At 49.7% G+C, this 22747-nt stretch overlaps 1 protein-coding gene across 1 annotated transcript in view; it reads right to left on the bottom strand.

Moving 5' to 3' along the window:
* Positions 1–13301, bottom strand: part of LOC144129463 (uncharacterized) — a 90051-nt gene extending 76750 nt beyond the window's left edge. Inside the window, exons 1-3 of the mRNA XM_077663641.1 lie at positions 13297–13301; positions 9753–9823; positions 8037–8081 (exon numbers count right to left, since the gene is read on the bottom strand). Of these exons, the coding sequence (XP_077519767.1) occupies positions 8037–8081; positions 9753–9823; positions 13297–13301 (121 nt within the window). The remainder of the gene's footprint in view (positions 1–8036; positions 8082–9752; positions 9824–13296) is intronic.
* Between the last annotated feature and the right edge of the window lie 9446 nt (positions 13302–22747).

Raw genomic sequence — 22747 nt, forward strand, 5'->3', positions numbered from 1 at the left:
CGAAGCAGGCCACGTGCTGGGAGATGGTTTGAAAATATTATCGGCCAACATTTAGCGCACTTGGCTCTATATAGGTTCGCTTTCTTTCAGCCAAACACGATAAGGCGACTGACGACGAACAGGGTGAACAGCGCCGTCGGTAATGATTTTGTGCTTAGAGATGATCGTCTGCCGAGCCCCAGGCGACGCGGAGGAGTCGTGGCACTTAGCAAGCAGTGCGATGAGCTCGTCTATTGCGTACACAGACAGCTGAGGTGGAATGCCGACATGTAAAGGCGGCACCGTGTGCTCGTGAGGGGACGGAGTAGGAAGAAGTCTTGAACAAGGTCGCAGCCTCGATAGGGGCGCTAACGCGCTCGACGAGGCCAATCACTGTGCCCTAAGCTAGGTGCTGCGGTGCTCTGCAAAATGTGGTGACGAGTACTTGGTCGCAGCCAGAGTGAAGTCGCGTGATACTTATAGCAGCACCAAGCCCCGTTCAAGAAGCAGCTGAACACTGCCTTCGAGGAGAACTTCGCCTGAGGCAGCCGGTGCGGACTTGGCCAGCAGTAACGTGCTCGATTAAGGTGGTATAGTCACGTGATTCGCTAAGATGCGCGCCTCGGAAGGCGTTGTTTCGGAGGTGGTCTGGTCAAGGCAAGGTCGTCGAAGCGTGAGGCGGTGGTTGGCGAGGTCGATGACAAAGCCAGACTTCCTCAAAAAATCTATACCCAGAGTAATATCTCTCGAGCAGTGCTGAAAGACAACAAAGGTGACGGCCACGCGAGACCGTTGATATGAACACGAGCAGTACAACAGCCGACTGGGTTGATGATGTGTCCTCCGGCGGTTCGGATGTGTGGGCCGTCCCACAGCGTTGTTACTTTGCGATGGCGTGGACATAGCTCTCCACACAAAACTTAGTAGTCTACACCGTTGTCTACGAGAACGCTCGCGAAGTGGCCGTCGATAATTACGTCAAGATTATTCCACACCGGGCCTGCAGAGTAAGCGAAAGCATCGATGGAAAGGTCGTCGTGTGGCGAGGTGGAGCTGGTCGATGTGCGAGGAGGTTCTTTGTAATGTTCGTGTTGTCGTCACCGGGCTTATTTAAGTCGGCAAGACGCCAAACTTTCGCTCAGGATGCTGCGAAGAGGATTATCGGGCCGTCGCGGTGGGATCAAGACGACGAGACGGCCGCTCAGGTGATGGGTAATGGCAGAAAAATTTCGCAGCTTCGCGAGGCTGCTTGCCGTGTCTGGGGCAGGGAGGAGTATCTCACTGGTACCCGCGAAGACCGATCTCGCGGCAAGGGCAAAGACGATAGACGTGGCCGGCTTCCCCGCAAGTGAAGCACAGCAGGCGGTGATTGGCGTTCCTCCACATGTCGGCCTTGCTGTGGCTGCGCTGTAGCAGACGAGGGTTGTATGCACGTGCAGGAGGCTGCAGCGACTGTGGAGTGGGGCATGGGCGGCTGACCAGTAGCCGCGGCTAGCGACGGACGATGGAGGCGTACGTCACGACGGGCTGGGCAGGCGAAGTGACGGTGTTGCCCTAGGAAAAACTGTGCCCTGGGAAAAAACTTCTCGGACGGTCGCCATCACGGTGAAAAAGATGTACTCTTAGCGTGGGGGAGAAACTTTCTAAGTTACTCCCGAACAAATTCGCGAATGATCTCTCGTAGGTGCAAGGCATTGAAGGGATCGGCAGCAGGGTGGGCATCGAGGAGACGAAGCGGTAGAAACCCCGGAAAGCCGACAATAATCATTTGCTATGATTCCAGAATGTGCTCGATGTTGGTCGCCTCGGAAATAAACCCGGCAATGATTTTAGAAGGATCCCGCATCAGGCCACCGAAAATCGCTCTTTGCTCACTGCATCAGGACGCACACGTTTTGGTCCTCAGTGGCTCGGGGATCGGCGCGAGGACTAAGCCGCAACGTCTTCGACAAAACTAGTGACGGGTTTTTATGGGCTGTGGAACCTGGTTGCAGACCGAATTCGCCACCTAGTGCTTGAAGCCGCCGACTGGCACGTATCTCTGCTTACCCGGCAAAGGGACGGTGGCCCGTGGTGGGAATGGGACTCGGCGAGGAGGGAGGCAGGGAGTTACGCTGCTTAATACAGCACATCCACGACAATTTCACCGGTTGTTTAGGCACACAGGTAACCTGGGAACCGAGACCGCAGGAACCAAAGCCAGAGCCAGGCGAAGTTATGATGATGACGATGTCCTCAGGCTGAATGGCACGTACCCATGGCGGAGGATTGGCCAGGGTGCATTGCTGATAGAAACGCGCACGTGGGTAAGGAGTGGAGTAATTGAATAATTTGGGACGAAGACTCGAATTTGGATAAAAAAGGTGATAAAGAAAAACGGAAATGAAAAAGTTGTGGATTTACATTCTAGCATAAGAATCCACCTGATGAAATTATATATCTGTGAATAAAATCGGACACTGGTTTCAAGGCATGTCCCTTGACGCTTGCCCCAAAGGGGAGGATGATCGGAATAAATAGATGTAGCCCCAGTCGAGCGAAGGGGATCTCCAAGTATGTTCTACGGAGAGAAGCGAACCGCCGGCAAAAGAGGAAAAGTATCTATTAACTCAATTTCGCGACAACATTCACACAGGTTGGTCAGCGATAACCCAGATCGACATAAAGAGAGATTTAGTCGCGGCGAAGTGGTCGCAGTGCAGCCCACGAGAGATTCCTACGCAACCTCTTTCTTTTTTCCGTTGATTCGCACCGAGCAGGAAGAAGACAGGCAGGGGAGCACAAATGACACATATGGCAGTATCACCGCAGTCATGGGAAGTCTGAATTCACCTCCGGCTGTCTAACTTTGCGAGGAAATAAAACAGAACACGTCCGTAAAAGATTATTTGCTCATCGTTAACGCTCATACTTTCTGTTTATACACTCGTAACAATCCTGCGATTTTTATACCGGGTGTTTCAGCGAACACTTTAAAAAATCTTGAAAATATGCTATTTCACAATGAAAGGAAAACTTTTCAGAAGAAAACTCTTAGTTGCGGCGGTCGTCATTAAGTGCATGTGAAAGTCGTGCTAGTGGCTTACTGATGACATAAAATTTAATTGACTTTTTATTTAGAGAAGTTTGGCGGCTTTTGTGAATTGCGTGTTTGCAGCCGCGGAGACGACAATACCATATTAGTTTTTAAAGCAAAGAAAGAGTCATTCTCTAAAGCCCTGGAGCCCGCAAAAGTGTGGTGTTCTTTCCCGCATTAAACTGGAACTTGGCGCTGAAGGTGCGCCGGAAGCCTAGTGCAGGAGCAACGTCCGCTGATGACGTGTTGCTCTAGCGGCGGCGCCTAGTACGAACTGCATGCGTGTGGTGATTTACACTGCTAGGAAGCCTCAACGCTCAGCTTTGACCACGGTCGGCGCTAGCATTTTCTTCATCGCTAGGCGCAAGAAAGAGGCTAGTCATCGCCAAACTTGCGGCCGCCCATCTTGAGAGCCTTGTTAGGCTTCCAGCCATTTTGTTCCTTTTTCTTTATCTACAGCACTCCTGACGTGGCTATCAGGCTTGCCCGACGTGAGGCGTCACCATCCGGTCGTTTGTTCATTAGGTTCAGCTGCTGTTCGTCTATTATCGCTGCGTGTTAGGAAGAGCATCAGACAAAGGTTTATCTGCGGAGCACGCAAAGCTTTAGTGGCAGTGGCTGCATTCTGTTAGAAAGCTGTACTTGCGACTTGTAAAAACACGTTGACATTTGCCTTTGAGGCACTTGTTTTCGAGGTGCGCGTGCGACATAGCCTTTGCAACACCACGAGTGTCAGCTCGTCCACGTAAGAAGATTCCAACGCCTCTGCGAGAGCACTGTGGAAATGGCCGCAGCAGCGAAACTACATTACACCGTTGCTGAGAAAGTGGTCTTATTGTGCTTGTTTATGTGAGCGCGCAAAGAGTCGCGGAGCTGGCATCGAGACTGTATGCGGCCCAACATCCTGGTCATCGTGTGCCAACTTGCCCCACATTCATATCGATGTGTAATCGATTGAGGACCACAGGATCAGTTCATGCTCAGAAAAGGGAGCGACCGGCAAGTGCAACCGATGAATTTGACATCGATTTGCTGGCATACGTCACTGCCAGGCAGGAAGCAAGCATCCAGGAAATTCACAACGCACATGGAGCGAGCCCGGCATAAGTTTGGAGGTCACTTTCAAGGCAAAGCTAGCACCCACATCGTGTTTGCATGCACTAAGGACTGAGACCTGAGATTTTTGCAACTGGTGTCTCATTGAATGCGACGAAGATCCTGAATATCTGAACAAAATGCTTTGGACCTACGAGGCCGAATGAGGCATGGATTCAAATGTCAATTTGCAGAGTGCACATTATTGGTGCGATCTGAACTCCAAATGGCTTCGTGAGCTTAAGCACCAAATAAGGTGGTCAGCCAACGTCTGGCGTAACATTTATAACGGCTGCATTTTTGGTACTGACTTCATCGATGGCAACCTTACTGGAAAGAAGTGCACTAAGTGCGTATAAAAGGGTGTCGTCTCTGAGTTTGCTTCAGAGTTGCCGCTGTCTGTGCTGAAAGAATCGTGGTTCCAGCATGACGGAGCTCCGCCGCATTTTTCTTCACTGGCTCGGCAATTAATCGAAGAGTTCTTTCCCAACCAATGGCCTGGGCTTTGTGGAACCACAGCCTGGCCTCCTAGCTCTCCCGATTTGCCCCTTGGATGCTTCTTCTGGGGATATCTTAAAAATAAGGTTTTCAAGACGGAACCAGCATCCTCAAGGATATGAAGCAACGTTTAAGAATCTCTCTTGAAAAAATTTCCAGACAGATGTTTTTATCTGCTATAAATGACATGAAAGCGTGCCTTCCCCTGTACATTGCAATGGATGGAAAGCAATTTGAACACATTATGTAGAAATTGTGTCTTGTCGTCCGAAACGCTATAGCTTTTGTGGAGAGCCTGAATAGGGCTGCAATCAACTGAAACAGTAAAATAGACCATTTTCGTTCATTGATCTTTGTTATGTCACTCAAAACTGCTAAATAAAAAGACTACCACTTTTTACAGAAAATTTGAAGGCAGCTTGTACGAAGGAACATCACACTACAATGACCAAAAATTTTCAATTATGGAGTCCTCGTTTATTTGAGCTGTCAAGCCGATTCCACGCAAAACAAAAATATATTGAGAGTTGCATGTTATGATACCGTCACCGCTTAACAAAATTCTGCACTGTCACAAGGAGAGAGAAAAACTTTTATAGAGGCCCTTGAAATTTAGTCGTGTGGTTCGCCCTAATCCGGAAAACCAGCGTCGAAGGCGGCTGTCCAGGTTTGGCCTACCAGCTGTCGCTGACGGGGAAGACCAGTTTGGGTCAACCTCTCCTCCCAATGTGCGTGGCTCATTTCTGCTATAGAATACCCTTCTAGGTGTTCGACACACTTAAAGAAGGGACAATTGCACAGCGTGTGGAGAGGTCTTCGATCTGCTACACTGTCGCAGAAGCGTGGGTTTATGCCTGCGACAAATCTAGCGTGATTAAAATAAAAAAAATAAAAAGACTGCTTCTGGAGGTAACAGCGCCAGGCCAATGCCTATCAGTGTCTTAAATTCAACGGCTGCGAAGTGGGCGATGACTAGCCTCTTTCTCGCGCCCAGCAACGAAGAAACAGATAACGCCGACCGCTGCCTCAGCTGAGCGTCGAGCTTCCTAACTAGAGAAAATAGCGCTTACATTTCGAATTGCCGCCTGCCGTCATTGATACACGTCACCAGGGGTTGTGACGTTTACACTTGGCTTCCGGCGCTTCTCATGAGCTGAGTTTCGGTTTGGTGCGGGAAAAAACATCAGACATTCTCGCGCTGCAAGCGCTTAGAAAACTACTTTTTCTCTTTCCATTAAATACTAACACGGCATCGTCGTATCCGCGGCTACAAACTCGCCAATGACAAAAATCGCCAAACTTCGCTAAATGAGAAGTAAATTAGGACATTTTAATTAACCAGTGAGTGACGAATAAGCACGTCTTTCCCACTTAGTGACGTCCGGTGCAACTAACAGTTTCTTTAAGAAGAGTTTTGCTTTTTTCTCGAATAACCTATCTTTAGGAATTTTTGAGTGTTCGCTGAAACACCCGGTATAATGCCACAATCAACAGATATCGAGGAGCTACATTATGCGGATAATTAATAAAAAATTTTACTTACCGCCAATTGAAGACGAGAACAAGGAGGTGAAGAGGGGTGGGGGAGCCTCAGGGGGCTTTCCAAGGTTCGACAAGAGAACTTGTCTTTGTATGGGACTGTTACGAGTGTATAACGTGAAATTTATACCGTTGACGATTGTGTGACAGCAAATAATTTTTAACAGACCTTTCCTCTTTCATTCTCTCGCCCGTACAAAGGCGAGTACTATTGTCGAAACATTGGAAAATTGTCTGTGGCTTCCCCCTCCCTTGATCACTTTTTGCTCGCAAGAAAGCCATCTGCCCTCTCTCTGCCATCAACTGAGGACGTGCCATACAACAGTAGCCGGAGGCTCAGTAATTACTAGCTTGTGCAGTCGGGGTAAAATTAGCCGAAATTCACGGCAGTGCCATAAGAGAAATGCGCAAATGCATCGTCGCGGGCCGCAGGCTTATTTGGATTAGATGCGCCAGTAATCAAAAGCAGTATTTGGCAATTTCGAACACCGCTGCAGCGAATTTTTCTAGGTAAAACATGCTGTGTATGCTAACCATTGTGGGCCGCCCTTTTTAGTCGCTTAGGCAACACCGTGCTCCCATGGCCACAGGGTGCCGAGGAAAGCAACATGAGCCGCGTTTACATGAATGCGACAGAATGCGGCTAGAGTCTTTTTCGAAAGATCGGTTTTGAGGAGGAGAGATGGACCTCGTCCTCTACTCTCTTCCTCAGTGTTTTTGCCGTTTTCTTCAAAAAGTGGACTGGAGTCGGTCCCTGTCACATTCATGTAAACATGGCGATGGAAACCGCACGGGAACATGATGCTATAACACGGTCACTTCGTCATTGACAGTCATTACGATGGTGAGCTGTCTACCCCACTGCCGGGAATACTGCGAGGTCACAATGACCTCGAAGGGGCTTCGCCCAAAAGAATAGTAGCCCGGATCAACGCTTCGTCGCCAGCGCTATTACTAAGAGGTGATAACTACCCGATAAAAAAAAACACGTACGCTTACAGGATGCACTGGGCCGGCGCTGCACAGCGACACGGTAACTTGAAGTGTGCCCTGCTCATAGCGCACATAAATGCATTCTTCCTAGTTTTGTTATGTTACTTTATTGTTTTATCTTTTGCTATTGCAGTTCCTATTCACAAACGTAAGCATTTTTTAACTTTATCAGGCTTTAAGATATTCGCGCGAGTAAAGAGATTAGAGGATAAGCTAAATACTAAGCAACATTTTCTATCTTCTTTCTGTTACAGCTCGCCAGTGAATTCACTCCATCATCAAGTTTAGACTTTTACTTTTCCTTCGTATGGCCTGACATTGTGCTTTTTGGGCTTCACGTGCTCGTGAATGGCGTTCGGAATATCGAACGTGCCTGAAATTTCAAGTCACAGCCTCATATACCAGAGTAAAAGAATGACAATGTGCTCGCGATACAAAGGGGCAATGCTTGTTTCTCTTCGCAGCTAGCAAAGCGTATGTATCACATGAAACAAGGGCATGTTTCATGACATTCGAGACTGCGCGAGAAATGGCACCGCCGACGCGTCATATACGTCGCAAAATACGTCGCAATGCAGGGTGCGATTACCGCCGCGTTGGTCTCGTGGGAGCGATTCATATCTGACAGTGCCAAACATCGACAGTGGCATGTGACAAGGGAAGCGCAAAACCACAGGACAAATCAGCGCACGGTAATAAACAAACGGTATAGGTGCCACCTCTGCCATCCAGAATAGCCCGACTCACAGCGCTGCCGTGTTGTGTGTACTCTGGCCGTCCGCATAGCCTTGGAATTGAAATAAGCAGGCGCAGGGGACAAGAAGTGACAGATTATAGGAAATGAAGCATCACTCACCTCGGACAGTTTTGACGATGAAGCGCCCGGTGTCCGCCTCCACAACTGCTTATCACGAATGCATGAAATGAGAAGCAAAATGGGCCCCATCATTAGAAAGATCACAAAACATTTGTTTAATAACGCTTTATGAGTCTCGTCGGTCACTTTGCGCAGAATAAGCGGAGGTAAGTGAGAGAATCAAATCTGTAAGATAATAATTTATCTTGGCAAGAACTGGATGGGGATGTAGTGCGTGAAAATCCGCTAGCGATTGTGTTTCTGAAGTGTAGGCGCTCTGCTACTGCACAGCTGTACTCAAAAAAGGTGAGTTCGAATGCATCTCTCTGAATAAATACGTGAGAAAATGTACTCCACGATATCAATCGTCGCACAACTGCATGGTATGGATGCGACCCGCATGTATCACATCTGCGGCCGGGCCACAAGAATGGACCTCGATAAGTAGTACACGAGGATTATCTTTTGCTTATAAACCTTTATTCCACTTGTGTATCCTTACCAACTGCGCAAGAAAGGTTTCTTTCAAGAGAATGCAGCTTTTTTCATGTATTTTGTTATGTAGTGCCCTATAGCTGCCAGTATACGTCTGCAAGACGCTACATCTCGTCTCAGCTCGCTACACTGATCTCCACTCGCACTTCTAGCTTGTTCGTTGAGCAGTAACGACGGCAATTCTGGATTTTGTATTGCTGTTTGGTGTGTTAATGTTTTAGAGTCTAATGCATGGTTATAATACCACAGCAGACTGGGGCAGCCATTTTTCAAACGTTTTTCATAACAGCTGAAGCAACATACGTTAGCTTGGCACTGTCGCCCTCTCCGGTTGCAACGAATTTGTACCACGTCGTGTAGTGAAGCACTGCCGCTTAAACTTGCCGTGCTTTTACCAACTTTCATATTTATAAAGAGGAGATCAGAAAGTTTCAAACAGCTCAGTTGAAAAAGCCATCAGGGAAAAAGAAAAAGCATGTTTGAAAAGTGATCGCTCCAGGGCACGCTGAACTGATGCCAATGTGCCTAAAATCAGAAAACTCGCAATTCATATGTCTCCTAAAACTTCATATGCTGCAAACTCAACATCATCGTGAGCTAAATTCGGCTGATTGCAGCAGAACGAATACCGCAAAGTGGCGCTTGCATTCGTCGCACAGTAAAGGTCAGTCAGAACCACCGACTAACGGCCGTGCTAAGCTAGCTTTGGCTTCTTTGCATTCAAAGCACTGCATAGTTCGTATCCTGAACCAGAACTAAATAAAAATATCAAACACAGATCAGCGTTATAAGTTTCGCTTTTACTGGCAGAAGGGCTTCCGTAAAACTTGGTGCTTATCAGTTTGGCTCTAATTTCTATTCTGCCTAGCTGCTGGCCTTTTTGGTTATCGTTGGTTGGACTAATTCTGAGCCTCATTTCACAGCAGCGCATCAAACGAAACCTGGCAGTTTTCTAACATATTTTATACATCTAATTTTACTATATTACTGTCGCCATTTGCAGTCCCCGAATATTTTCTTCGAGCTTCACCTCCTAACTAAACTCACTGGTAGGGATTCGTTGAAAACGCCAAGCGCAGCGTTTAGTGAATACAAGCTTCGTACAAGAATATAATACTAGATCCGCCAAACTGAAGATTTGGTTGGTAAAGGTTACGTTCACTCACATGGGGCACACAAATTATTGACCGCTTTGTTTTTCGTTCCTCTTGAGAACCTTACCGTGTACTCGAGGAGATGTCGAGATGAATCGTACGCTCTCTGAAATATAAAAAAATGCGTTTAGTAGGTAGCTTCAGTTTCTTCTCTAATATGGAAAGTGTTAAAAAGAGACGCTCTCCCGCCTGGCCTGTTTGGGTTTCGGGGTGCGTCCTGAGTTGCGGCTACTTAGCTCGGATATCTGCAAAATTCTAGCGCTTTACTCCGAGCATGGCAGAAGCGAAGGCATTCTACTGCAGCGGGCTTAGCGGAGAATGAGAAGGCAGACGAATTGCTCGAGAATACACCGGCCGAGCCAGTTCATCCATGCTCACACCCCTCACCTGGGTCTTCCAAGACAGACTGGAATTTCTACGACAAAGTAGGGCGATACACCCCTACCACACAAAGCGGTAAATAGAATTCCGTTGCTTGGAGACGATTCCAAACGAACACCTTTCCGAACTTGCACATATATTATAAAATTTGCATGGACGCGTTTAGAGATTCGTGGCCCTGGTGCGATCAGACATCCATTCTATGTCATATCACGTGGGAATGCCCTGGAATAAGGGCTATTAATCCTATGCGCAATCCAAATCAGGAGTAGTAGGAGGGGCAGTTGGTCAGCTCGGACTTGGATGCTCAGCGTGAGCTGGTCAACTGAGCCCAGCTGATAGCTCGTGCCACAGTGGTCCTGGATTGAGGCCTTCCCTGACGCGTCCAGCATTATCCTCTTCTAGAATTGATGTCTATTCTCTCTCTCTCTCTCTCTACTGCAACGTAGCGGCTACTTGATTCTTCCGTTAGTATCGCCTATTTTTCTAGCGTATATTGTTGAAAATGAGAGAAAGGCAAGAATTTCCTAAGAGTTTCTCTGAATCCCTGCAGCGTAACAGAGGAAATGGACAATTGCTTACCATGCACACAGGTGGCTCAAATGTTATAAATCTTCTCCTTTTTAGTGTTGGGCTTTTCTGGAATTTTCGAGGTATGTGCGCGCATTTTAGGCTCAGGTACCTTGAGAACAGGCCAACGGTGCGTAAGGAAAACCTGTTCGCTCTCTTCCTAAAAGTCCATTCAAGACTTGAATCAAGGAAGTAGTCACTCAGAAGTAGAGTCTGGCATCGCTTGCAGCGCCGTTCAGATTGATCACATGTCTTAACGTTTTGCTCTCCTGCTCTGCTCTAGGGATTATAATAATTACAATGATATCCGACCGCAAACAAAAAAACACGTGGACGCTTAAGACACCCTAAGAGTGGCATATGCGATAGGATTCCATTTCCAATTTGCTGCATTCTCGATCGCAACTCCTTTGTGTTTGCGTCAGTCTCTGAAATTTTTGGTCCTTCAGCCTTTCTGTCCAGACCGTTAGCTCGAATAGGGAGCATCGGCTAGGCTATGTCGGGGTCGGCATTTGCATATATAATTTTTTTTCCTTTTTTCTTTTGTATTCTCTATCTAGACACTTGGTTGGTGAAAACCCAGTGGGCTGGTTGTGGTGGCGTCAGAGGTCCACATGACCTTTCTAGCTCTATCATTAATTTCTACCTGCTGCGTATGGCGGGAAGGTTGGCCACAATTTGTCTTTCAGGTTTCTGCCTTGCGTTCGTGGGCAGGCTGTGATGACGGCACATTGTCACGTGGCCTCTCTCTACCTAGCAGCGAATTTCGTCGCGGTAATCGGCGGCGTTTTTAATTTGAGGAGAACTCTAATGGTATCGCAGTAAAAATGTGTGAATCCATAAATCGTAAGTACTGCATTTTTCGATTTGGACTCGGTGTTTGTTAGAATATTGGAAGCATGACTGTAACTGCAGTAAGTTTCACTTGTGGCTGTGTTGTCTCTAGCGACATCGGACACTACATCCGGAAGCAGCACTGACATCGCATACTGTCTATTACTCCGCGGTTGGTGGACAATCAAGCCTTTTTTTTCTCGCCACACCATGTGCCTGTTTACGTGGTATCCATGGTGTAGAAAAATTCGCAGCGCAGGTGATACGCAGGCATAAGGGCAGAAACAAACAAGAAATGACGGTGCTGCGCTTCCAAGTGATTTTATCTGAAAAAATTCGACGTTTAAGTACATTAAGATATTGTGTAATACAATTGTAAAAACGCGGTGTCAGAAGTTGTTCTGAGGAGCCCGCCAACAGGAGAGTTAGCGTGCAGCTCTTGCAACGCCAACCTGATTGAAAGCTTCAAGCTTCGTCGCTCTTTCCTCCGCCGAGGCCATTGGATACTATAGGGTACGTGGGGTACAGATGACGATGTTGCAAAAGAGTTCAAACTTTTCCATACGGGTATCAGGTTCACAAAAAAAGCCAGAAGCAATACAAGCAACCACGCTTCTGTTGACGATTGGGTAAGAGACACGAAAAGTCTATTCAACGTTCAAGTTCTGAACAGATGACGACCGTAACGACGTCTACGTACTGAATTACAAGTTTGAAAACTTCTACAAGCCAGTGAAAAAACGTGACGTGCAATGAATTTTGATTCCGGACACGCGACCTTCCCAACTTTAAATGTATGGGTTCACCGAGCTGAGGCTGTTGACAACTCGTTGCGAGGACGGCACGTTGAAGGACCGAATGCTTCGTCTTAGGCATCGACAAACCGCTGCAGCAGATATTGATCTCGGACAACCCGTCATATGAGAAAGCTCTGGAAACGTGCCGTGCTTGGAAACAGGGGCAGGAACAATGTAAAAGCATGCAAGATGTGAAGGACCCCAACCAACCACCTGCTGTCAGCCACGTGGCTGTAACGTCTTTTTGGGTGAAGTGTGGATTTGCTGCACACAACAACCATGCGTGCCCTGCTGCAGACAAAAACTTGAGAACTGCGTCGGCTACAACCACTTCAATAGCGTCCCCATGAGAGCGGCTAAACAGCGGAAGCGGTTGCCGGAAAATAAACGCGTAAGGGACATCCCTTCTGAAAGTGATGGTGAATATTTCCGGCTAACAGTTCAAATCGGGGCGCTGTCAAGCAAGAATGTGTGGACATGTAGCGCAAGTTGATATTCATTGTCTATTGGAAAACTGGCTTTCGAGCTACCTGTTGTGTCATAAAGAAGATTATGCTCAAGGGTGGGGCTACCAAGCCGACAGAGAAATGCAGCCTGGTTGTGAACAGATTTTTCGGCCAGAAACGACGTGCATGTGAGTGGATAGCACTGCAACTTAAATCTCAGAGATTTATGTCCACAGCTAGTTTCATCGTTAGTGACATTGATGTGTCAGTCATTCTGTGTAGTTAAATCTCTAAAAAGCTTCATTTGATTCAGAGGACCGTCACTGTTAAAGGCGGGGAACTGTATGAAGCGGCTATATCATTTGCAAATGCGCCTCGAGGCCTGCGTAACCTAAATGAGCTCCAATACTAAAGGAAGCTCAAACCGGGAGCGCGACCTCTGGTGAGCTCCAAGAGAAGGATACCTGCTAAGCAAGACCGCATGTAGCGAGTTCAGGTTATCAGAAATGTAATGGAACCCACAAACTCGAGCAGTGACATGATTATTTTTGTGAAGCTGACAAAAATAAGAATTTTTCTTCACCTCATGGTATTCAGCAAGCCTCTGCTTCGCGAACGTTATCCCATGCCTCTTTTGGCGGACGTAATAAACACGGCAGGTCTGAGCGACACGAAATTCCTAGTCCTGGAAGCTTTGTCTGGATGCTGGCAAATCCGTCTGAACCGCAAGAGCTCGTACTTGTGTACCGTGAGCACACCGTATGGTCGATATAGGTTCCTTCGGATGCCCTTCAATATTTCGACTGCTCCGGAAGTGTTTGAGCACGCAGTGCATGATCATGGAAAGTCCTAAGACTGTCTCTGGTCATGGATGATATTCTGGTATAGGGCGCCACGCAAGAGGAGAATGACTCGAACCTCACCAGCGAGCTTTACAGACACATTAACGTGAAGTTGAATGTGAAGAAATCTTCCTTCCTGCAATACAATGTACGCTACTTGGGGCACGTTCTGACGGCCAAAGGTCTTCAAACTGACCCACAACGTGTCCAAGACATTCTGGCAGGCCCTGTCTCTACGAAATTCAAGTCACTGCAGATGTTGCATGGCATGGTAAACTTTGCATTAAGGTTCATTCCGAACATGTCGATTACAGATCCACTTCAAGATCTGTTGCAAAAGAATGTCACGTTAGAGTGGACTGAATGTTAAAAGAAGGGCTTTGAAACGTTGCGACAAGCACTGACAGAATCATGAGTTCTTGTCTACTTTAGGCAGGGAAAGGCAGTTACGTTGTCTGTCGATGCTAGCCAGCACGCAATGGGAGCCATCCAGTTGCAAAATGGACACCTAGTGGTAGATTTGTCAAGACCCTTTACTGACGCCCCCCCCCAAAAATATATACATACTGAGAAAGACATTCATCCTCGATCACGGTTGCAAGAAATTTCATGGTTACAACATCGGATAGCCCGACGTCATGGTCGAGTCAGAACGCAGATCACACGAGTAAATTTTCTATAGTCGGGTACAACTTTAGAAGACAGGGGAGTCCCCGCCCAGATGACTGAAGCGCAGCAGCCAAATGCCTCAGCGAGTAAAGAAATAGTTCCACTCAAAAAAAAGTGACTGCTTCTAAAACGCGTATTTCTCGGTATAAATAACATTTGTGCATCTAGATGAGTGGTTTGGTAAAGCTATCATGATGGAAATGCTACAGCACATGCCGCATCACGAGAGAAAAATAACTCCGTGCCTTCTACAACACTCTGCGTCGTGTGCTACGGAGCAAGATCGGCGGCACCGAGCGATACTCGAACGACGCCCTGCTAGACGCTCGGCTATCTTATGCTGCTGCCAACGATCGATCGTTTGCGCGCTGAGCTGGCAGCAACGAATCTTTGCGTTGGAGGTTGCTTTCGCAAATCTTTTCGCTGAGGAACTCGTAGGTTGGTTTCATCCGCGCACGCTTTTTCATCCTGATTATGGTTTTGCTCCATCACTTCGCCACGTCCGACGTGAAACGCAGGGGCACAGTACACAAACACACCCGCCGCTCACAGTTGTTACCAGACTTGGGCAAACTCTCCTCGTCGTAACTTCACTTAGGAGCAAAACAAAACACCATAGAACAAACACGTACGATGTTTGTTTGCAGCGGTGTGCCGCCGCGGGATCCTGTTTCCAGACGAAGCGCAGCGCAGCGTCACCGATGTTCGCTGTAGTCTTTTTAGTTGGCTCACGGCTCAGAACAAACGCAAGCGGCAAAAATTGTGCATCGTACGCTCGCAATAATATTTCCTGCATGACAGACGCCCACAAACAATTCGAATTCACTCCGACGAAGGGAGATGCACACAGCTGACGCGACTCGGCCCAGTTCGAAGCGAGGCGGCCATGTTAGGCATGTTCTCCGTCGGCGGGGTCACCGGCCCTCTGGCTCACGACGTCACCTGAAGTGCGCGCCTATTGGTGGAGGCTCGTGTGCATCCGCCTTTGAGGGGCAAATGCCGCTGCCTTCTAAAGTTGTACCCGACTATAGAAGCCTCTTTCAGAGTGCACGCTTCGAGTGCAACGCACGCGCCTTGCACTGAAAGAGTACGTGATAATGATAGTATTTGTGCCCTGAAAAACGACAGTGATGTCACATTTTCCCAGCCGGCTGACACTCAAGGAAGGGAAAGGGAGTTCTGTGTAAATGCCTTTGTGGCGACACACTTTGGGCATATTTCGGCGCAGCCTCCGCCTTGTTATCATCCGGCCCAGCGTAAGACGGCCACACGCCGTTACTGCGTTACCGATAAAACACAGCGCCACCGCTGCGTCAGCCGAAGCATGAGTCACCGACGGTGACTACAAAAACAGGCTGAGCGGCTGTTTTCCTTCCGCAACCGAGACGAGTGTAGCGCTAGTATGCTGGTCCGCTACCGTCGCTAATAAACAGTTATTACGTTTTATGTTGGGATTCTTCCTTCAGCAGGAACGACGTCCCACATCTGGTTACCCGGAAAACGAACAATAACGCATCGCCATGGACGAGCAAGAGCAACAGCTTCAGGAACGGCACGGCCAACTCAATGCTTCCGTGCAGCAGCATTCTGCCGGCTCCGCCGAGGACTTCAGAACCCCGGCAGACGGCACCCCGCACGCTGCCGCGCACGACGTCTGGCGTGTTCCTTTCAAGCTTCCGCCGTTTTGGGCCGACTCGCCCGAGGGATGGTTTGCCCAAGTCGAGGCCCAGTTCTCCCTCGCGCACATCACGCAAAACCGGATCCGCTACGATTATGTCGTCACCCACCTCGATGCGCGCTACGCTAACGAGGTCCGGGATATTCTTGCCAACCCACCAACGGCCAACCTCCACGAACACCTCAAGACCGAACTCATCTGCCGCCTGTCACTCTCGGAAGACCAGAAGGTGCGACAACTACAGTCCGCAGAACTTGCCGAGAGCAAGCCTTCGCAGCTCCTCCGCCACATGCGTGCTCTCGCGAGCAACATGGAAGTCCAGGATTCCTTACTGCGAGCACTTTGGCTTCAACGACTTCCACTGCATGTCCAGAGAATTCTGCAGGCTCAGCTTACGCTACTTCTCGATCAACTTGCCGGGATCGCTGATCGCGTCATCGGGATCTCCCTACCGCAATTGTCGCGCACCGCTGAACACCATAGAGCTTGCGCGCCGTATCAACGACATCAATCGACAGATCAGCTCCATTAAACGACGCATGTATCAACACTTGCCGACACGCCGCCCGCGAAGTTGTGACCGTAACACTACCCCGTCACATCAGCCTTGTGATGACGACCGGTGCTACTATCATCGACGTTTCGGGGTCAGAGCACGGCAATGTTGACCACCCTGCTCCACTGGACATAAGGAAAACGCCAACGGCAGCTCGTAGACACGGCTGCGAGCTGCCAACCTGGAGGCGGTCGCATTTTCGTCACCGACCAAATACAAAGCAGAGTTCCTTGTCGACAGCGGTTCCGACATCTGCTGCTACCCACGAGCCCATCTTCAAGGTACCCATCCTCCTACGTCTTTCGAGCTCAGCGCGGCAAACCGGTTACAATCAAGACTAACGGCTCGCTCCTCCGGGACATCCTTCGCCAGGACAGCGAACGACTGCTTACAAGCCAAGCATCAAAGTACTCGGTGATGAAAATCATTCACCGTGCCGCGCCATTCATCCCGAATTTCCCGTTTTGACGCGCCCTAGCGGGTTGCCACGTGATGTGCAGCACACCACTGCGCACTACATCCGGGCCACCCCAGGCCCCCCGGTTTTCTGCAGCGCCCGTCGCCTTGCCCCGAACCGCATGCGCATAGCCAAGGCAGAGTTCGAAGCCATGCTCCATGAGAAAATCCCCCGCCGCTCCGACGGCCCCATGGGCCTCGCCACTTCACTTTGATTCGCAGAAGACCGAAGGCTGGCGGTCCTGTGGGGACTACCGTGCTCTCAACGCCCGCACCATTCCGGACAGGTACCCTGTTCACCACATACAGGACTTCGCCCATCGCATTTATGGCTGCCATGTTTTCTCCGTGCTAGACTTGGTGATGGCTTACACGCAGATACCCGTCAATCCGGACGACGTCCCGAAAACCGCAATCATTACCCCCTTTGGCTTGATCGAGTTTCCCTTCATGAGGTTTGGCCTGAGGAACCCTGGACAGACATTTGAACGCTTCATCCACGAAGTCGTCCGCGGCCTCAATTTCTGCTTCGTCTGTCTTGACGACATATTGTTCTTTTCCCGTAACGCCGACGAACACCACACGCACCTTCGTCTACATTTCCAACGCTTCTATGACCACGGCCTACACGTCAATGTCCCAAAGAGCGCGCTCGGCACTTCAGTCGCCAAATTCCTTGGCCATGAAGTTTCATCAGAGGGAACTGCACTTTTGCCTCAACTCATCTTAGACCTGAAAAAATACCCCCTACCCAGCACCGCTAAAGACCTTCACCGTTTCCTCGGCATGATCAACTTTTACAGGCGTTTCTTACTCCACGCAGCCGTCTACCAGGCCCCCCTCCATGACGCATTGGCTGGTCTACGAGGAACCAAACCCGTCACGTGGACACCTACTTTAGCGCAATTTTTAGAAGAATGCAAAGCTACTCTCTGCTCCGCGACACTTCTCTCCCATCCCGTGCCAGACGCTCGTTTGGGGCTCTTCACGAACGCCTCTAACTTCGCTGTCGGCGCCGCCCTTATGCAACGCGTAGACAACACTTGGCATCCCTTGGTGTTCTCCAAGAAGCTCTCAGCCCGGAAAACGACCCCCTTCTGCGGCCAGTGCCACCAACGGAACCACGACCCCCGCCCCGTCGAGTTCGCCAGCTTACTACAGAGAACTTCTGGCGATATACGAAGCAGTTCAACACTTTCGCCATATTCTCGAAGCACAGCGCTGCACTATCTTACCGACCATAACCCTCTGACCTATGCCCCACGACGGGTCCTCACTACAGCTGCAACAAGTCTCCATACCTAGACCGACGACTATCTACTGCGACATGTCAAGAGCACGAAGCAGGCCTTACGTGCCCCTTTTCCATTGCCGTTGCTTCTTCAACCAGCTGAATAATCTCAACCATCCTGACATACGAGCCTCTACACGCCTCGTGGCCGCCCCCTTGTCTGGCCCGCCATGCAGCGCGATTGCCGCACCTGGGCGCGCTCTTGCATTCAATGTCAGCGCGCTAAAGTCACCAGAAATGTCACTGCACTACTCAGGGCCTTCCCCCAGCCATCTGGTCGGTTTCAACACGTCCACCTTGGGATCATAGGGCCTTACCCTCAGCTGAACCCTATCGCTACTGCCTCATCGGCATCGATCGGTATACTGCCTGAGCCTCAGCATAGCCCCTCGAGGGAATATCCGCTGAAGTTGTCACCTCGGCCTTCTTCGCCGGCTGGATTGCTCGTTTCAGGCCTGCTCGCTGCGTCACTAGTGACAAAGGACAACCCTTCGAATCGTACCTTTCCAGACCCCTCGGGCAGACGATCGGGTTCGAGCGCACATGGACCACCAGCTATCACGCCTGGGCCAACGGGATGATCGAGCGTTTCCACCGACAGTCCAAAGTAGCCGTCATGTGCCACCCGGACTCAACCTGGCTGGAAGCCATCCGGACCGTCGCCCTAGGTCTTCGCGCCACCCTCAAGCCGGATATTCTGGCTACACCCGCAGAGCTCGTCCACGGGGAACCAGTCCGTCTCCCAGGCTAATTTCTTGCTGCACCACCGTCCACCACCACGACGTCGGATCCCACCGATTTCCTCGCCCGGCCATGACGCACCATCACTGCTCTCCGCCCGTCACCTGAAGCTCACCACTGTAAGACTGCCCCTTACGTCTTTAAGGATCTGGCAACATGCACACACACTTTTCTCCGCGACGACACCGTCCGCAGGCCTTTCCAGCAACCTTACAGCGGACCCTACCCAGTTCTCCGTCGCGACAACAAAGCCTTCCCCCTGCGCGTTAATAGGAACGACGTCCGCCTCTCTATCGACCGGCTGAAACCAGCCTACATCAATTCCGCCGAATGAGGAAATACCAGTGGGACCACAGGCGTGCATCCGCGGCCCTTGACATCGCAGCCTTCTGTCACTACAGGCTATGGACGTCGGGTACGCTGCACAGATGTCTACAAGCTCTGAGGGCTTTCCACTCAGCGGGGAGGTGGGGGGGGGTGATGTGGCGACACACTGATTATATTTCCGCGCAGCCTCCGCCTTATTATCATCCGGCCCAGCGTAACACGGCCACACGCTAGACTACGAACACAGCATCACCGCTTCGTCACCCGAGGCATGCGTCACCGACTGTTACTACAAAAACAGGCTTCCCAGCTGGGAAGAGCGGCTGTTTTCCTTCCGCTATGGAAACGAGCGTAGCGTTGGTATGCTTGTCCGCTGCCGTCTCTAATAAACAGTTATTACGTTTTATGTTGGGATTTCTCCTTCAGCAGAAACGACATTCCACACCTCCACCCATTCTGCCAATTTCATATGTCAAGCGGAAGACCATGCTCGAGCGAAGAATCATCCGGTTAATGTGTAACCACACCACTAGGCTAGCATATCCTGGCCAGAGTCTAAAGATGGAGTGCGAGATGAACTGAAGGTGTTTTAGAACTACAGTGGTAATATTCATGCCCAGCAAGGGTTTATCATGCGTAGTAATAAGCTTACAGTAACGAAAGCATAAATAAAGTCTTGAACTTGCTTGATGTAGCGCAAGCACGCGAGGAGGTTGTCACGGATCTACCCGGAGAACACTCGGACGAAAAGAATGGACTAGGCGACAGGTGTACCCACACAAACGCACATTTAATACACCCTACGTGACACACACACTAGAACACAAAACTAAGAAAACTAACACAAAACCCCAACACTATAAATACACACGACCGGGGCACACAGCTACCAGCGTCTACTGCTATCGTTCTACTATTAGCGGTCGGCGTTCGTGCTCACCGTTGGTTCTTTGCCACTGCGGCGTTGTATGGATCCAGTATCCGGCGTCGAGGCGGCGTTCGGTGTGCTTAGGCTGCTGTTGCTGGCGGCGTCCCTGGCTGCATCGTACAAGCTCCCGGTCCAAGCGCCCGTGGAGTTGATGCCGGTGTTGTTGGCGTCGGGGGCACCACTCGGATGGGTGGCAACCGCGCTGGAGACACCCCTGGCCGTAGAAGGTGGTAGCGTCCTCCGTTGACACCCCGGAACGGGCTCAGGCACGGCAGGAAGTCCACGATGCGGTGCCGTAGAACGCGAGCTGACCGGAGCAGTAGCCGGCGTCGCTCTCTTCAAGCCAAAGTGACCCTGACCCGCCGGAGCCTCCGCTTCTCTGCTGCTCCCCCCTGTGCCTCGCTCTCACTCGCCCTTTTATAGCCTCGGTGTTAGTCCACGTAAGCCTTGTCTTCGCCTTCTTCTCTTCTCCACCAATCATCTCTCTCCACCTCACCTAATGCTTCTTCCTCTTCTTTATTCTTCGGTTAATTCGCGTCGTCATCTTCACACCTTTTTCCTTTAAAATGTAATTTAGGCTCCTTAATATATGTGACAAGGGCCCCCTCTCTCAAGAGTTTTTCTATGAAAAACTGCTCACGTCATCCTCATCTCCATGCCATCCAGCCAGCCGACTATCTTCTGTGGCGATTCAGGACCCAGCACACAACGCACCGCAGAGGTACAGCACACACCAAACCCACACCACTAACACAGCACACCAAATTGCGTTTCCAGAACACTAACACACCACTGCCGCTGTCCGCACCGAATCCTTAATAAACATGTTCGCGTCCACAACACACTCCCTTGTATAATCACATAACACCAACAACAGCAACAACAACAAGATAAATTCCAGAGATACATTAACACAACAACAACAGGATACATCCCAGAGATACCTAGAGCTGTTCAGTTAGCTCTATCTCTATACAAGACTAATTTGTAACATATGACCTCCGCTTTGTCTGGCTCATCCAAAAACATCTCCCCCTAGATTTGGAGTAGAGCTGTGATCGTATGTCTTCATTCACATTGGGCTTCATTAGTACCTCATTCACTCCTGCATTTTTCTTTATACTGCCCGTGGGCACCTCGGCAACATGATCTGTCTCCTCGGCCACTACAGAGCATGCTACCTTGGGGGCGTAGCGTGCGGGAACTCTTTCTTCATACCTTTTCAACATGTTTGCATGGAACACCTTCTTGGTGTTACTTATCAATAACTCATAATCCATGTCATTTTTCTTCTGCGTCACAAGGTAAGGGCCCTTCCACTGCATCAGTAACTTATTATGACCCGTGGGTAGCAGGATGAGAACCTTATCACCCGGATTCAAATTCCTGTGAGTGGCTCTCTTGTCATAGTAGCCCTTATAGCGTCCTCGCGCCCTTTCCAGGCCTTGATGTGCAAGACTGCATGTTTCTTCCAACTTGTCCCGCAACTCAAGAACGTATGTGTATGTTGTCTTGAGATCCGATGCAAACTCCTTATTAGCCCACAGCTCTTTGAGTATTGTAAGTAGACCTCTCACGGTTCTCACATACAATATCTCGAAAGGCGAGAAGCCAAGACTCGTTTGCGGTACTTCGCCGTAAGCGAACAAAAGAGCTGGAAGATATCTATCGCAATCAGTAGGACTCTCCTGGCACATTTTCTTTATCATATTTTGAGGGTGCCGTTGAACTGCTTTAAAAGCCATTGGATGGTAAGGCGTCGTCAGTAACTGCCTTACTGACAAAAGGCGGTTAACCTCCTTCATTAGTTCCGATGGGAAGTTCGAGCCCCGGTCACTTAAAATTTCCCTCGGGAACCCATAACGCGAAAACATTTCCACAAGACACTCCGGCACTTGGATACTGTCAATCGTTCTCAGTGGAATAGCGTCAGGATAACGAGTGGCCACGTCAACCAGGGTAACCACATATCTATTGCCTCTGGCGGGTACCGGAGAGATTGGCCCCACGATGTCGATCGCCACTCGCTGAAACAGTAGGTCGATGGCTGGCATCTTGCCCAGAGGTACGGGACCAACTCTTCCCTTCGGAACTGTGCGCTGGCACACGTCACATGAGCGAACAAAGCGCTTAACGTCACTCTGAACACCCGGCCAAAAGAACTCCTCGGTGATTCTAGACACCGTTTTTTGAACACCCTGGTGTCCGGCCATAATGGCGTCATGTCCTAAGCGTAGCACGCTCTCTCGCATATCTCTTGGTAACACCAGCTGTTGGACCCGCCTTCCTGAACTAAATATGCATTCCCTGTGCAGAAGACCATTTACCAATTGATATTCGAAGGACGTCCGACTCTTCTTTCTTTTCACTCTTCCTCGACTCTTTCGAAGCAGGCCTTCAAGCTCGTGTATTCTTTTTGTCGAATTGCAATTTCGCCCGGTGTTACGCTCAAGCACATCGTAGCAGGAGTGGAGAGCGGACGCTGCGTTGCTCGGGCTGTCGCTTGAGCTCTTGTCTCCACTGCCGACGAGAAACTGACTGCACCC

This window comes from Amblyomma americanum, chromosome 4, assembly GCF_052857255.1.
Source record: "Amblyomma americanum isolate KBUSLIRL-KWMA chromosome 4, ASM5285725v1, whole genome shotgun sequence".
NCBI classification, from domain to species: Eukaryota; Metazoa; Arthropoda; class Arachnida; order Ixodida; family Ixodidae; genus Amblyomma; species Amblyomma americanum.